The sequence below is a fragment of the Eucyclogobius newberryi genome, unplaced genomic scaffold, assembly GCF_026437365.1.
Source record: "Eucyclogobius newberryi isolate DKJ021-1_F unplaced genomic scaffold, fEucNew1.0.hap1 SCAF_9, whole genome shotgun sequence".
In the NCBI taxonomy this organism is placed as follows: domain Eukaryota; kingdom Metazoa; phylum Chordata; class Actinopteri; order Gobiiformes; family Gobiidae; genus Eucyclogobius; species Eucyclogobius newberryi.
Window position 1 is genome coordinate 36,478,322 of NW_027316532.1, and position 14,880 is coordinate 36,493,201.

The following is a 14,880-nucleotide window of genomic DNA, read 5'->3' on the forward strand; positions in this document are numbered from 1 at the left end:
TAACGCAGTGAGGGAGCTCACACCTGATGCAGCCTATTCCATTTGTTTTTGTAACGCCCAAAATCATTACAGCAATTGCCTCAAAGGGTGACAATGAAGAACAGAACAATGTTCATAGGAAATTAGTAAATGTCCCAGCATGCCCTGTTTTAGACCCTCCTTTTCTGCAAGGAAAACCAACAAAACCCTTCAGAAGAATGTAGTAACTATGGGGACAACTGACGCGCTTCCATTTTCAGATAGACTGTGGAACCACTCAAGAGGAGAGAGGGTAGATCGTCCAGGCAGATGAAGATCTAGAGTAGAGAAAGTTCCTCCAGGCAATTGAGCATCCAGATCTCCAGGTCAGAGTCTGCAGTGTCTGAAACAGAACCACTCTCCAAGAGGAAGCAATGAACAGACACATATTGTTTAATAGGAAAAGTATTCAGAAGCAGAGGATAGTGCTCCAGCTGTCATACTTCCTAGGGCAGCGTAGCTGGGAAACTGTAGGTTTATGTTTCTGTTCCTAACTGGCCTGACCATCAGCTCTTTCAAAGAGGAACGTTTTAAGCCTGGTCTTAAATGAAGAGACTGTGTCGGCCTCTTTAACATGGACAGGAGCTGATTCCATAACACAGGAGCTCTACCTCCTACTGTGCTTTTAGAGACTCTTGGGACCACCAAAAGGCTCTACCTCCTACTGTGCTTTTAGAGACTCTTGGGACCACCAAAAGGCTCTACCTCCTACTGTGCTTTTAGAGACTCTTGGGACCACCAAAAGGCTCTACCTCCTACTGTGCTTTTAGAGACTCCTGGGACCACCAGAAGGCTCTACCTCCTACTGTGCTTTTAGAGACTCCTGGGACCACCAGAAGGCTCTACCTCCTACTGTGCTTTTAGAGACTCCTGGGACCACCAGAAGTCCAGCATTTTGAGAGTGAAGAGCTCTGTTTGGATGATATGGTTCTATAGCGTCTTTGAGGTGGGATGGGGCCATGGCATGTACAGCTTTTTAAGTCATGAGCAGGATTTTAAGTCAGTGAAGCAGCGGCGTAAAGTGCTCTCTTCTTTTAGTTAGTAATCTTGCTGCTGCGTTAGCCTTCATAGCCTGTTCTATTCCTCCTGGTTCAAGACAGTGGTGTTCACTGGTTTGTGCCAGTTTGAAAATATTTCAGAAAGTACTAAGGTCAAAGTTTCTTTGTATTTTTTTGTTGTTGACTGTTTTGAAGGGTGTTGTGTATTGGATTTTCAAGCTACAACTACTGTACATATGTTCTTTAAGGATAATTTTGTGCTTTGCATAGAATTTAGCATGATTATTTTACATTTGAGCAGAGAAGCTCCATCCCATCATTGCCCACTGTAAATAGTGTAGACTAAAAGTAAAAAAAAACTTTTATTACAGTATATCTAAAGTCATATGGAATTTATCAGTGAGTAGGTTGCGTTCACATTATTATTATCTGTATATGGCAGATTTACTGTTTTTTAAAGGCGTAATGGACAATTTTTTGGCACCAAATCTGAGTCTCATTTCCTCGTGGCGTGGACGGACGATTATTCCTGATACGTATCAATCATAGAACGCACCTACTGCTCACCTGCAGAGCCTCGTTCACCTGCAGAGCCTCGTTCACCTACAGAGCCTCGTTCACCTGCAGAGCCTCGTTCACCTACAGAGCCTCGTTCACCTGCAGAGCCTCGTTCACCTGCAGAGCCTCGTTCACCTGCAGAGCCTCGTTCACCTGCAGAGCCTCGTTCACCTGCAGAGCCTCGTTCACCTGCAGAGCCTCGTTCACCTGCAGAGCCTCGTTCACCTGCAGAGCCTCAGATTATAGTCTTTTTAACTGACTGCTTTTTTGAGGCTGGGGCTGTTTATTTATGCTAGAGACGTTGAACTTTGTGCCTGTTTGTGTTTCATTTGAATAGACCCTGTAATTACAGAGATATGAACCATCAACCAAAAAAAAACCACAATCTGACAGTTAAACAGCAAATTCTACCTCAGAAAAGCTCAGTTAAATATTTAAACTATAAAGTTGTGATATCACGAGATCACAATTATGGTTTCTGTTCATTTAATTGAAATAATAGTTTAGCGTAATTAGTGGCTTCAGTGGAAATGCAGACAATCGAATCTTTACCATCTTTATAAAATGATGCTGTGTCCTGACTCTGCAGCGCTACAGACTATCTGTGAAGGGATGTGGTAGAAAAGAGGAGGAGGAGTGAGACCTCTCCATCACTGCGTATGACCTTCCAAGAGTCACGCCGCTGTAGAGTACAAAACTAATGCCTCCATATATTATCAGAATATGCTGGATAATCATTACACCGCCTCTTTCAGCACCACTCTCACAGGCAGCCATAGGTTATACGTTTCTTGGTGTAATGGTAAAATGTAATGCTGAGGTGAAGAAAATGTCCAGGCTACACTTTAAGGAATATATCAGCTTTTAGTCAACTCTCTTCTGTAGATTTTAACTTGAAAGATCATTTAGAAAGTGCTCATCTCTGAATTATTCAACAGTCCATTTAGAGAGACAGGAAACTATGATTTACTGATTTCATCCATGATTGTTTTACTATGACGACAAATGAAACACAAACTATACAGCATTACGGTAAATAAGAATGCATTTCCTTTGATTCGATTTTGCAGATTTAGTTTAGTTAATGTACATTATTCTTCTTTTGTCTCGTAATTTTGTCAAGGTCATGTTGCTTTCTATAGGACATTTTTAAACACACCGCCCTAAAGCACCACACATGTCCTATAACCCTGGCTAAAATGATAAAATAAAACAGAAATAGACAGTTTGGTGATAAAAAGGAAACAAATTCATTGAATTTTAGGGCAAAAAAAACGTCTTTATCAACGTTTGAAAATTCTCAACTACTAAAACTTAATATTACATAAAAGTAAGAGTGCGTTCACACATTCACCACATACAAACTGAGACTAAACCCAACTCTAGACTGGACTAGAACAGGACCAAACCAGCTCCACAACTAAACAAAAATAGACCTTGATTTAGGACTAAAACTAAAACTCTAATCTAACAGTTAAAATAAGTGATTTTGTAGGTTTCCCTGCATTATTTGGCTTCACACACGGCAGAACGGACAACAAAACCCAAATATTCCAATTACAACATGTCCTCAGTACCATGTGGCGTGCAGTACATGACTCAAACACTTCCTGGATAAGAGCAAGGTCAACATGCCTGCGCCCTCCCTGACAACCACCGATACAAGCTGCACAATGTTCGCCATCTCCACTGACAATGGACCGAGAAGAGCTGTGTGCGAGACGGAGGAGATAAGAGCCAAATGTCAGCGCGTTATTTTAGAGGAGACTTGTCCAGGGACGAGGACTTCACAGCCTCAAGTCTAATCCTGCAAAACTCCATCGATCGCCGCGTCCCAGTGTATTGACCGTGCCATTCATATGATGCCACGGGGCTACGGCGGAGGTCTCCCGTCACATAGAAGCGCATAACAAGATGTAGCCGGTATTAGCAGTGTTGACCTATGCTTTTTCTTAAGATCATTGCCGTGAGCAGAGTGATTGATGACTCCCAACGAGTGTGGGGAAGAGGCGGAGAGGTGTGTCCAGGAGGGTATTCTGCGAGACCGAAAGCATAAGGCCGTGAGATTCCGATAATCGCAGTCGAATCCAAGTCGCTAACGGGAAAAAAGCAGTAATTGTTTAACTTCTACCTTTGCATGCAAGAAATACTGTCTTGCGTAGAAAACGTACTGTAATTGTATCATCTTTGCAGTTATATTTCAGCGTGTTGTCAACTGTTGATGCTTCTGTATTTAAAATGTGGATTAGAGCTGGGCAGTATATACATTTAGATAATATTGTGCATGTTGTTTTGAAGTAGGGTTGTGAAAGTTGACACATAAACTCGTGCAATTAATCAGAGAAAATTGACATCAATAATGGACTGATGCAGATGAAGTAAACATGGTCTGGGTTTTACCTGTTTTCGGGTGCGAAGTGGCGGAGAGCTGTACGTTTGCCTTAACCCTAACACAGTGCACTCCGTGAGGAGAATAGAACTCATGAAACCAGTGAAATGGACCAAATATTTCACCAAACTACTTCAGAACATTTGCAAACACCAGGCCAACCCCAGCGGTTCACATCTATCAACCGTTATCGACCTTTTAACTTTACCTGAAACACGAGGCCTCACAGAGTCAACATGAAGTACATTGTCTAGACTTAAACTGTTGTTAGCTTGGCTTCAAAATTATGTATTCAAATGTGTGAAATCATTAAATTATTAAATGGTCTTCAGAAAATGTGCAAAAATACTCAACATTAGATTGAAATTATGACATTTAAAAAAGCTTTAGCATGAAGTAAACTGAGCTTTAGGTATAGTATAAATCATTTTCAGATTGAATACTACTCGTCCTAGTCATCCAGGCAAACTGAATCGATTAATGCTTCTTAAACTATAAAATAATACAATGACATGTGCTGAGGTTTGAGGCGCATTAGAGGAAGACATAGAGCTCCGTGTGGCAAAACAGGACATGGAGTTGGCTGGTGTGAGACCCAGTATGAGGAGCTTTGACCTATGTTTTTACTTCAGATTACTGTTGTGAGCGCTGTGATTGATGACCCCCAGGTAATAGGGGAGTGAGATGGAGGTCCTTGATGGAAGATGTAGTGTGTTCTCCGCACTGACCAGTCTGTGTGTGTGTGTGTGTCTGCAGGGCAGGATCGCAGCGAGGCGACTCTCATCAGGCGTTTTAAAGGCGATGGCGTCCGCTACAAGGCCAAGCTCATTGGCCTGGACGAGGTCACCGCTGCCCGAGGAGACAAGCTCTGCCAGGACTCCATGATGAAGCTCAAGGTAAGACAAGGCCCTGCACACGTTTCACCATCTAAAGTACGGTGTTTGACAAAATGTATGAGATTATTTGTTGTATGATAGAGAAAAGATATTGTTCAGTATTTGTTTGGTTTTTATGTGTGCTGGCTGTACAGGACCTGATTTCAGAATGAACAAATAGTCATAACAGAATTGCACTGACCCCACAGACATGAGGAGTGCAAAGAATCAGGCCACGCCTTCCCCACAAACCTTAAGGTTAAGTAGAAAAAGCTTCAGTTGTAGTCATCTGGACTCAGTTTGAAAAAATAGACGTTTCGACTCTCATCCAAGAGTCATTGTCAATAAAAGAATTTAGATCGAGAACTCCGATATTAATACTGGTAAGGTTAAGGTTAAGGTAGACTTTATTGTCCCTGTAGGGAAATTTGTCCTGTGCATTTGACCCTTCAATGCCACGAGGCAGTGATCACTGCAGTGTCATTAATAAGTGACATTCCATCAACAACAGACACAATATTCTGACAGTTTAAACCCTCATTGAACATTTTGGTTCATTATTACAATATGGTTGCTGGGTAACAGTTGTGGAATTACCTCTACCTATGACAAAACTGCTGCTCATGTCACACCAGGAAGTAGAATAATAAACATCACCAAAATGATGGTAAAAATCAGGCTAAACACTTATACAGCCGGTCTTCAGTAAGATTTAAATTGTGCCTCATTAATGGTCATTAACACTGAAAGACGTCATCATTTGTAAACTTCTAACCTTGACCAGGGTCAGACTTAATTGCAGAATGACACATACATTATACACATTACTTAGAGCTGCTGTTCATTCAGAGCATGTTAAGTGACGGAAAAACAAGATTCTTAGACATCATTTATTGGAATATGTTGTCAAATATCAGATATATCCATTATGAATAAAACGATGCTGTTTGATTGGTGATTTACCACAAATATCATAAATTTACACTGTTTTTAAATTCCTTACACGTGCAATGGGTGGGTTCATATTCCATTCATTTGACTTGTTTATGTTTCATCTAATGGTCTGAAGAACATTGATACTGTAATTAAAGTGGAATAACATTGGCTGTAACTAGCACAAGTTCATGCATATTCTAACACTAGTTTAATATGCATGTTTTGTGTATCCCACATACAGTAATGTGCTCTTTCATGTTTGCATTGAGCTCTTTGAGTAGAATAATAGTTGAAGAAAGATTTACCGTAACTGTTGGCATTTATTGGTAGAAAAATAATAATAAGTAATTCTTGTTGCAAGAGAATTCATGGTCTAATTTGGAGGACTGGGTAAAGATGAACCTAGAAGACCTATTTTAAGACAATTTAAATGCAAACAGGAAGACATTTGAATAAATATAAGTGCTTCCAAAAGAATGTTTTTCCTGAGAGTGAGAAACAGCAAACTTTCACATAATATAATATACAGTCGTAGCTCAGAGGTTATTATGGCAGATGGGAAAGGAATCAGCAAGATGCAATATGGTGCAACAACTATGATTGTTGTTAAGGAAATGAGTAAAAGCGTTTGGCTGTTTAGACTCTATATGTCAATATGACTCAAACTGAGAGTTTATTATTCAGAGTTGTGTGTGAGAATTAGGACCACAAAGAGTCCACAAAGATGATTTAAAGAAGAGAAATTATGCAAAATTAACTTTTATTTAAACAGTTTAAACTATTCAAAGTATAGTTGATGTATTTTGATTGATTTGATTACTTAAAAAATTCCCGTTTTCACCTGCTTGCCCCATTCCAGTTCTTAGTTGTAATTAGTTGAAAAAAAATTAAGACTCCGGGGGAAACTATATATATATATATATATATATATATATATATATATATATATATATATACACAGAGTTTATCAATTCCAATATCAATTGCAGTTTTGAACAGGAAGTGAAAAGTGAAAAGACTTTGTGATTCATCCCAGTATGTCTCCTTTAAAACAAAAATGTCACCAGCAGGACTAATATGGAGCTTCTGCAGTAACTAATATGGACAGGGTTAGGAATGATGGGTCAAGTCAAGGAGACTAGATTCAGAGTTTGGACATAAAGTTAAGGTTACACTTTATTGCCCCTGAAGGGAAATCCGTCCTCCGCATTTCACAAACGTTTTAGTGCTGCTAAAATACTCGTTGTGTATGTTTGGGGCAGCCAAGACATGTTAACATATTGTAAGACAAAATAGAGGATAACACATTTAGTTATGTAGACAGAGGAGTGTTGTTGGATTGAAGCAGCTGATTTCCTATGCAGATTCCTCAACCGAAAATGCAAAATGAAAAAGAAAAAAATTCAAGTTCAGGCCTGTTATTTGTAATATAACAGTCCGGTTAAAGGTCCTTACAAACCCTTGTGTCTTATCTGAATAAACAAACCACAAAGAGTAGCAGTTTTTCTCTCTAAATGAAACGAGGAGATACCGGGAATGAGCGAGTCGATGTTATCTGTTGGCGTGAGAGCTTAAAGGTGTGAAAAGAGCCCGTGTTGTTTATGTCCGCTGAAAACTCCATCCGGGCGCGGCGCATGAGGTGAGGCGCCGGACAGACAGCTCATGGATCAAACAGCTTTCCTCCTCCTCATTTATTCAGACAGCAAATCCATCAAGTCCTTTTCTCTGATCTCTCCACCTCTTCCTCCACTGCCCCGCCCTGCACCAGCCTGCCATTCTGCCTCTTTTCATCTGCTGTTGTGGCTCGCCTATGCAAATACAGCTACGGGCAAAGCAAAGAGACGCCCCAATCCTTAGATGCTCTAGTCGGACCATAAATCATACACTCAATTAATCCGAGCAGGTAACTTGCCCCGGCACGTTGTACTTTCCCTTATTTGTGAGACATTTTAGCAGAGAAAATGTATATATATAGGTAAAAGAGGCTTGATGACTCCTTCTTTGCACGGCCCTTTTGTTCATTTTTCACTTGTTCAGTCGGGGATGAAGTGTTCGGTTTGACTTAGGCCTAATTGGGCTGACAATGTATGAAGTCATTGTCTTGTAAAAGAATGAGGTAATATACAACTATCCAATACTAAAAATGATACTCACAATAGGACTCTGTGTCATTGCTCAGTGTTGTAGTTTTATAATATGTCACTTTTCTGGTGCACAGTCCACAGAGATGTTGCTTTTACTGTAATGTTCTACTGTAAAGCAAGTTGTAAATATCTACCATGCTTTTGGTTCAATTGTTCTAAAACGTTTTACATCAAGTACTATTTAGGGAAGAATGTGACTCTGCAGGTTCTACCAGAACTTAATCAGGTCTGTAGTAGGACTATGGACTAAATTAAGACTAAGCCTGGTCTAAAATAGGACTACGTCATTGCGATGATATAGAGGATAAAGAAGAGGACATAAATGTGGATTTAATCTTATTTTAACAAATATTAGAACTGTGTAGAACCTCATGTAACACCAGAAAAAGCAAATCCTCTGTGGCACAGTTTGAGAAAAAACTGATTTAGTCAACTAGATGATTCTATTGCTGAAAATAAACAGGAATTATTATTATTATAGTGAGTGAGTTTGCCTTTCCACAAGGAATTCATAAACCGTGAATTACCTTCATGTTTCCAACTGTTGTGCCCCTTATTATAAGCAGATTTGTTTTTAAATAGTAACAATACTTGATGCAATATAACACCAAACAGTTACATCATAAAACGAGCCACGCCTTCTCTTCCATGGCATCAGCCCTGATTCTTTTCTTCCCACATTCCTTTTCCGCACCGCGTTCTTCTTTTTCCTCCACATTCTCCTTTTTTCCTCCACCCAGAGCCACAGTTATCAGAGTCAATACACTGATAACCGCAGTGGACCACACGTTTCCAGAAAGATTGTGTGTCTTGTATAATTTTCCCATAATGCCTTGCTCTGCCGTGACCGCTGTGTGTCTAAGGTCAGGGGGGCGCTCTATAAATGTTTACCTTAATTCTCTTCAGTGTTGTCTAACTTATCTCTGCATAGACCAATATGGGGGAACATTTTGATACATATTTGATTCTGTGTAAATGTATTCATGCGTGTGCGTCCCTACAGGGCATAGCAGCAGCAGCACGGTCTAAAGGAGAGCACAAGCAGAAGGTGTTCTTGACTGTATCCTTCGGAGGGATCAAAATCTACGATGAAAAATCGGGGGTGAGTAGTTTGTACTTTATATATCTATATCTCTGTATGTGTGGTCTATACTGAAGCGTGTGTGTTTTCTCTGTTAATGAGGCATCTTTGAGAGGGAGGGGCCTCTGGGGAAATTAGGGGGGTCTAATTGAAACCCTGAGAACAAGGCCGGTGCAGATGAGAAAACATGCGCATCCTATTGTGTTGGCTCTGGCAAACACAAACAGCACTCGTGTGGTATTATACTGACGATCAGGCTCTTTATACATGCACGGCTGCTCCGAGCCCGTCCAATTGTCCATCCTTCATCCGTCTGATAGAGCAGTGTCACGGACACTTTGAATGCAAAACACGATGTAGTCCTTAACTAATGAGGACATCTAAAGTCAAATACATATACAGTAGCACTTCCTTATTGGCAATACAAACCAAAAACATTTTGGTCAAATGAATAGATTTAAGCATTTTACCCTTTAACAGTAGTCTGTGCAGAAAGAGACACTTTTGGATTTCTATAGAACTTTTAAAATACATTTATAAGGAAAATATGTTTCAAATGTACTCTCCACATAAAGAAATCCGCATCACTTGTTCTGGCTTTGGTTGGATAAAGCACGTGAGCACTTGTAGCTATGTGGCTAGTCTAGAGCAGGCATATTCAACTGAAGGCCCACGGGCCAGATCAGGTCCTCTAAGCGATCTGATCCGGCTCGCTGTACACCTTTAAAAACACATTTTCTTGTTTGTTGGTTTAGCCCTGTTTTGGTTAATTCAGTTTTAGACCTGGTTTGGTCCTGGTTTAGACCTGTTTTTGTTCTAGTTCAATTCTTGGATAGTCCTGGGTCAGACCCGGTTGGTGTCTAGTCCTAGTTTAATTCTGGTTTAGTACTGGGTTGACAATTTTGAAGCCTTTTGTATCTTATTTTTCATAAAATATAATAGTAGTTGCTGTGTCTAAAGTGCCGGCTCATTGTGCATATCCGTAGGAGGTTTAATGCAAAGTTCTATACTTTAAAGTCAATTAATGAACAGATGATGATTGTCCAAAAATAAAGACTATATTTATTCTTTAAAAGGTAACTGCACAGAATACAGCCTGCTCAGTGTGGGCAGTTAGCAGCATTATAGCCCCAGCTCAAGTTATCTTGAATCAGCTCTAGTTTTGAATGCTTATGTATTGATTTGATTATCCATAAACATTTGCATTAGACTACAACACCACTTAGCATCTCACAAAGTCAATGTATTGGCTGGATGTTGAGGACCCAGTTTCCTGTACTCTTCTTGTGGTCAGTGTGTTTCTGCAGTGACCAGTGGAGTGTAATGATTTCCTTTGAAGCTCCCTCCTTAAGGATGCACCGACAGCAATCCCAGTATGATCACATCTGGCTTCATGTGTCCCAGTATCCGCCAGTACCCTAAAATATAATGCTCTCCCAAGACACAGCATTTGAAGGGCTTGACTTTGTTACCTTCATTTGACATTTGACGTTTATGAACCAAGAACTGCTGTTTACTGCCATGTATCCCGGCATTAGCATGTATGTCGTGTTCAGTCTCCTGCCCATCTGCTGGACTCTTCTAGAAACATTATGAAGCCTCTGTCTGCACACTGGCTTTACTGTCTGACATGTAAAGCCAGAGATTTAGACCTCAGGAGTGGCTCTGAGCTACAGTGAATGCTTATGTGTGTCAGTTGGGACTAAATAAAGCTGTAATTCGGCTGGTGGAATGACACACTTACCAAGAGTTTACAAGAAAGTAGGTCTATGCTGTATTGGTTGACTATACTAATAATGATTGATAAAATATTACAGGATAGAGGAAAACTTTGTGCAGTCCCATAGTATTTTCATTTTAGTGCCCTTTTTGCTTTTAAAAATGACATCATCATTGTCTGTTTGGCTACGTTGCCCAGAAAATCCATTAACTTTAATGTACGGCGGCTCAATTATAGAACAAATAAATCATTATCACAATTATTTCAATTACAACTTAAATCCCAATGACACATTTGAACACATATCTGTTAAACAGAAATAATATCATCTGACTATTGTCACCAGGATATTCCAAATAAATGTTGAGATATTCATTTTTGCCCATGTCGCCCCGCCCTACCATTAATACACTTTTGAGTTTCTGACATGCCAACTGATAGTTCATTGTAATATTTTTAGTTGGTTTGTCTTCAAGGTGACGAGGACACATACTCTGCAACTGGGATCAAACTTGGATCATCCCTGTCAAAAAAACAGATAAAATAAATCCTTGAGAAGGGAATTTCAAGTGTGATTATTGCACTCGACTGAGCACTTTCCCCTGCGATGTGACCTGTTTAAAGCAAGAACTTTTATAAAGGACTTAAAGGTGAAACTAGATGCCATGTTACTTTACTTTATTGTACCATGGTATTTTTCCCCTTCCTTCGATGCCAGTGCAGTGACCTGTCTGGAGCGGTGTAGCTTCTTGGTTAGCAGTACTTACCCCACTGTCGTAGTTTTAGGCACATATATATATATATATATATATATATATATATATATATATATATATATATATATATATATATATATATATATATATATATATATATACAGTGCCTTGGTGGAGGTCTTTTACTCAACTCATTATCTCTTCAAGTGTGATGGACGTGTGGGTCATTTAGCACGAGTGCGTGTCTCGCAGAGAGAAGAATAAATTGTAGAAATTTCACAAAATGTCACTTAATGTTCGTTCCCAGTACAGTGTAGTTAATAGCGCATAGGACAGCACATAATCAAAAATGCCACTCTTGAGTCGAAGTCAAATTTGCCATGCTGCGCTGTATTTGCGTTTGATATATGTAAAAGGAAAGAGAAGAGTGTGCAGAAACAATGATGTGAGCCGGAGTGATGGAGGGAGAGACAGACGGAGAAGGCACTGGAAGGATAGGTGGGGAATCGGGCAGCATATGTCAAAGTAAAGCGCTCTACGGGGAGACCTTGTCCTCTGTCTCCTCGCATTAATATTAACTATAAAGATATGCTGTCCTTACCGGCAGTCCTTCAGCCTAACTCCTATAATGGCCAGGGAGGGAGGGAGGACAGGGCATGTGCGGAGGTTCAGGGCTCTCGACAGACTCATTCCCCTCCTGTCGGTGCATCAGTCAGACTCCAGGGCGGCAGGATGTATGGGTGCACTGCACAGGACGGAGGAGGGAAGGTCGCGGAGGAGAAGAGGAGAGGAGGCATTAATCTAACCTGCAGGTCTCTGTCTCTATCACACGCCAGCGACTCTGACCTCAAGTGTTTGCCGCGAGTCCGCGAGAGGTCAAGTGTGAAGGGCTGGACTCACTGACCCCAGAGACTGACCCCTGCTGGTTCAATTTGGTTGTTTGGACAATTCACAAAGTGTATGTCAAAGGTACTCTGATATTTACAAAATGCAGAGGTTAAATTTACTCAGATACATTTACTTGAAATTGTTCTTTTCAGAGTATTTTTCTGACTGCAATATAACTATAATACTTCCACCTCTTACACCTTCCCTTCAGATATGAATGTTTTTACAGTTGGAAATCTGTTCATTATTTAATATTTTGTTCGTACAACGACATTACCCATAATCATGAATCATGCAAATACATTTTACATCCAAACTGTAACTTTTTTACTCTTACATGAGTACTTTTTTTACTTTTTACTCAAGTAATATTATTTGGCAGTAATGTTACTCATATGTAAATGCAAATTTCGGCCCCAATACCTATATAACTTTGACAAAATAAACCTCTACAAACTTTACTTTTTTAGCTTTTAACCATGTTCTTACATTGTTCCCTCATCAAATACTTGAGCTGTATTTAACTTCATTCATGGGTGTTGCATTAATCCTGTTATGAAATGCCTTTTCCCTCCGCCTCAAGTTTCAAGATCTTCTTTTTAAGTCCATAAATAATCCCCAGACTTGTTCTGAGCAATTCTGCCATCAACTCGCACTCATAACAACTGCGTAGTTACGGTACTGTCAGGGGCAAGCGCTTTATCTCCCCTTTGTATTTATCTCTGCAGCCAGTAGGTGGAGCTCTAACTCACTTCCTGACGAGGGAACGACTGATGTGTGGTTTTTGTGGACACATTTTAAAGTTCTAAAACATGAGATGCTAAAGGTACTCAAGAGGATGTTTGAAGGGCAGAAACAATACAGAAAAGCATTGTAGTAATGATCCTTTATCTTTTAAAACAGCGGCAGCTTCAAGCAGAGGTTATAAAAACATATTATATTTAGAAAGAAAGTGCTATTTATTAAGATTATTTATTAAGAAGTTTCCAAATATTACTACTGGTACTTACTAAGCAACTACTACTTTGCATTGTAATTAGCTTTGCATATATTTGTTGAATGAAATAATAAAAACATAAATACATAAATACTACTGCATTATTCAGGCTCGTCACGATAACACCTGATGTGTGACATATTGTGACAGAAAATATCACGGTTATAGATAGTATTGAAACTAATATTATGCCTCTGATACAATAACACCAGTAGTATAATCACAGCGAGCAAATATCATAAAAAACATGAGCTCACATGCATAAACAGCAGAAAGAAACAGAATCATCAACAATGTTATTTATTCAACTCTCAAATGTTAATGAGCTTCAGTAAATGAAAAGTGTCCTGAAAAAGTACTGAGCCCCAATAAGATATTACGCTAAGTCGATATACAGTCGGTAGTACCGGTCGTTATCGTGTCAGACCTCAGATTGTGTCAGTTATCTGAAGATGTACAGATAATTGCTTATTAATCATCATAACATAACAGTAATTGTGCAAATACAGGATTTCAGACCTTTTTCTGCAGCAGAACTGAGCACATTAGATAAGAGCTTTAAAAGTATTGGCTCAATTGATTATGAAACTGCCAAGGCCACTTTATTCTCCAACAGATACGGTCTTTGTCCATCTATTTTAAATGTAGATGGTATGGACTGATATAGCTCTACATTTAATCACCTTATTTAGCTGATGCTGAAACTGCAGGAACAAGCTCAAGTGTTTGTGTGAGTTGGTTGGAAATTGAAAAAATGAGGCACATAAATAGTTGGACAGTGGCAATGGAAAAATGTTTCGCAGTGTGGTTAGTTCGCTGTCAGTTTCGTTTTATTCAATTGATCACAGAGTTTTCTTCTCAGAAACTGTTTGTTCTAGTTAAAAGTCACATTTTCTTGATTGTAAGCTGTAGATGATATAAAATGGACTGTTTCCCTGCCCCCGCCTCAGACTGGCCCTCGCCCTCAGGCAGGAGGACGTGAAAAGATCCTCCTTTTCACTCGCAGTTCAATGACCGGCCTCTGCCCACGTTCCTTTGAGCCTGACACTTGGAAGACTGCGGCCACATCAACAGCACATTTCAAACACTGATCCTCCCACTTGATTCTGCCGCGCTACTGTTCCCAAAGAGGCTCCGTTTAAACGCTGCACGATAACGTCTGAGAACTGATGCAGCCTCGACATGAACCTGCCTCTACTGAAGTGTTATTTATACTAAATCTACACCGATTCTGTCTCTATATAATGTATTTAAGAAGAAGACAATAAATAAGACATCACAAAGTAGCATTTCATTTGAACTGCGAGGCTTTTCACACACTTATGACAGGCAAAGAATGTCACTGTTGCACCAGTGTTGGTCAAAGTAATCTGATTACGTATTCCTCCTTCAGATTACTTGGTCACTTTATTTCAGTGACTTTGAAAAGTGAAATATATACGTTATGAAAAGTTTGAAATCTGTGGTAATCCTTCTTCTGGTGGTAATAGTACACATAGGGCTGTCGACCTTGAGGGGAAATAAGTTCTACACAGACTCTGGAGCTGTTTTCAGGCCGCC

At 39.7% G+C, this 14,880-nt stretch overlaps 1 protein-coding gene across 6 annotated transcripts in view; it reads left to right on the forward strand.

The window, feature by feature from the left end:
* dab1a (DAB adaptor protein 1a) overlaps positions 1-14,880 on the forward strand; it is a 283,501-nt gene that overhangs the window by 211,239 nt on the left and 57,382 nt on the right. For all 6 annotated transcript variants that reach the window (XM_072439262.1, XM_072439263.1, XM_072439266.1 and 3 more), the window contains 2 exons: positions 4,720-4,859; positions 8,922-9,020. In XM_072439262.1, coding sequence (XP_072295363.1) covers positions 4,720-4,859; positions 8,922-9,020 — 239 coding nt within the window. The remainder of the gene's footprint in view (positions 1-4,719; positions 4,860-8,921; positions 9,021-14,880) is intronic.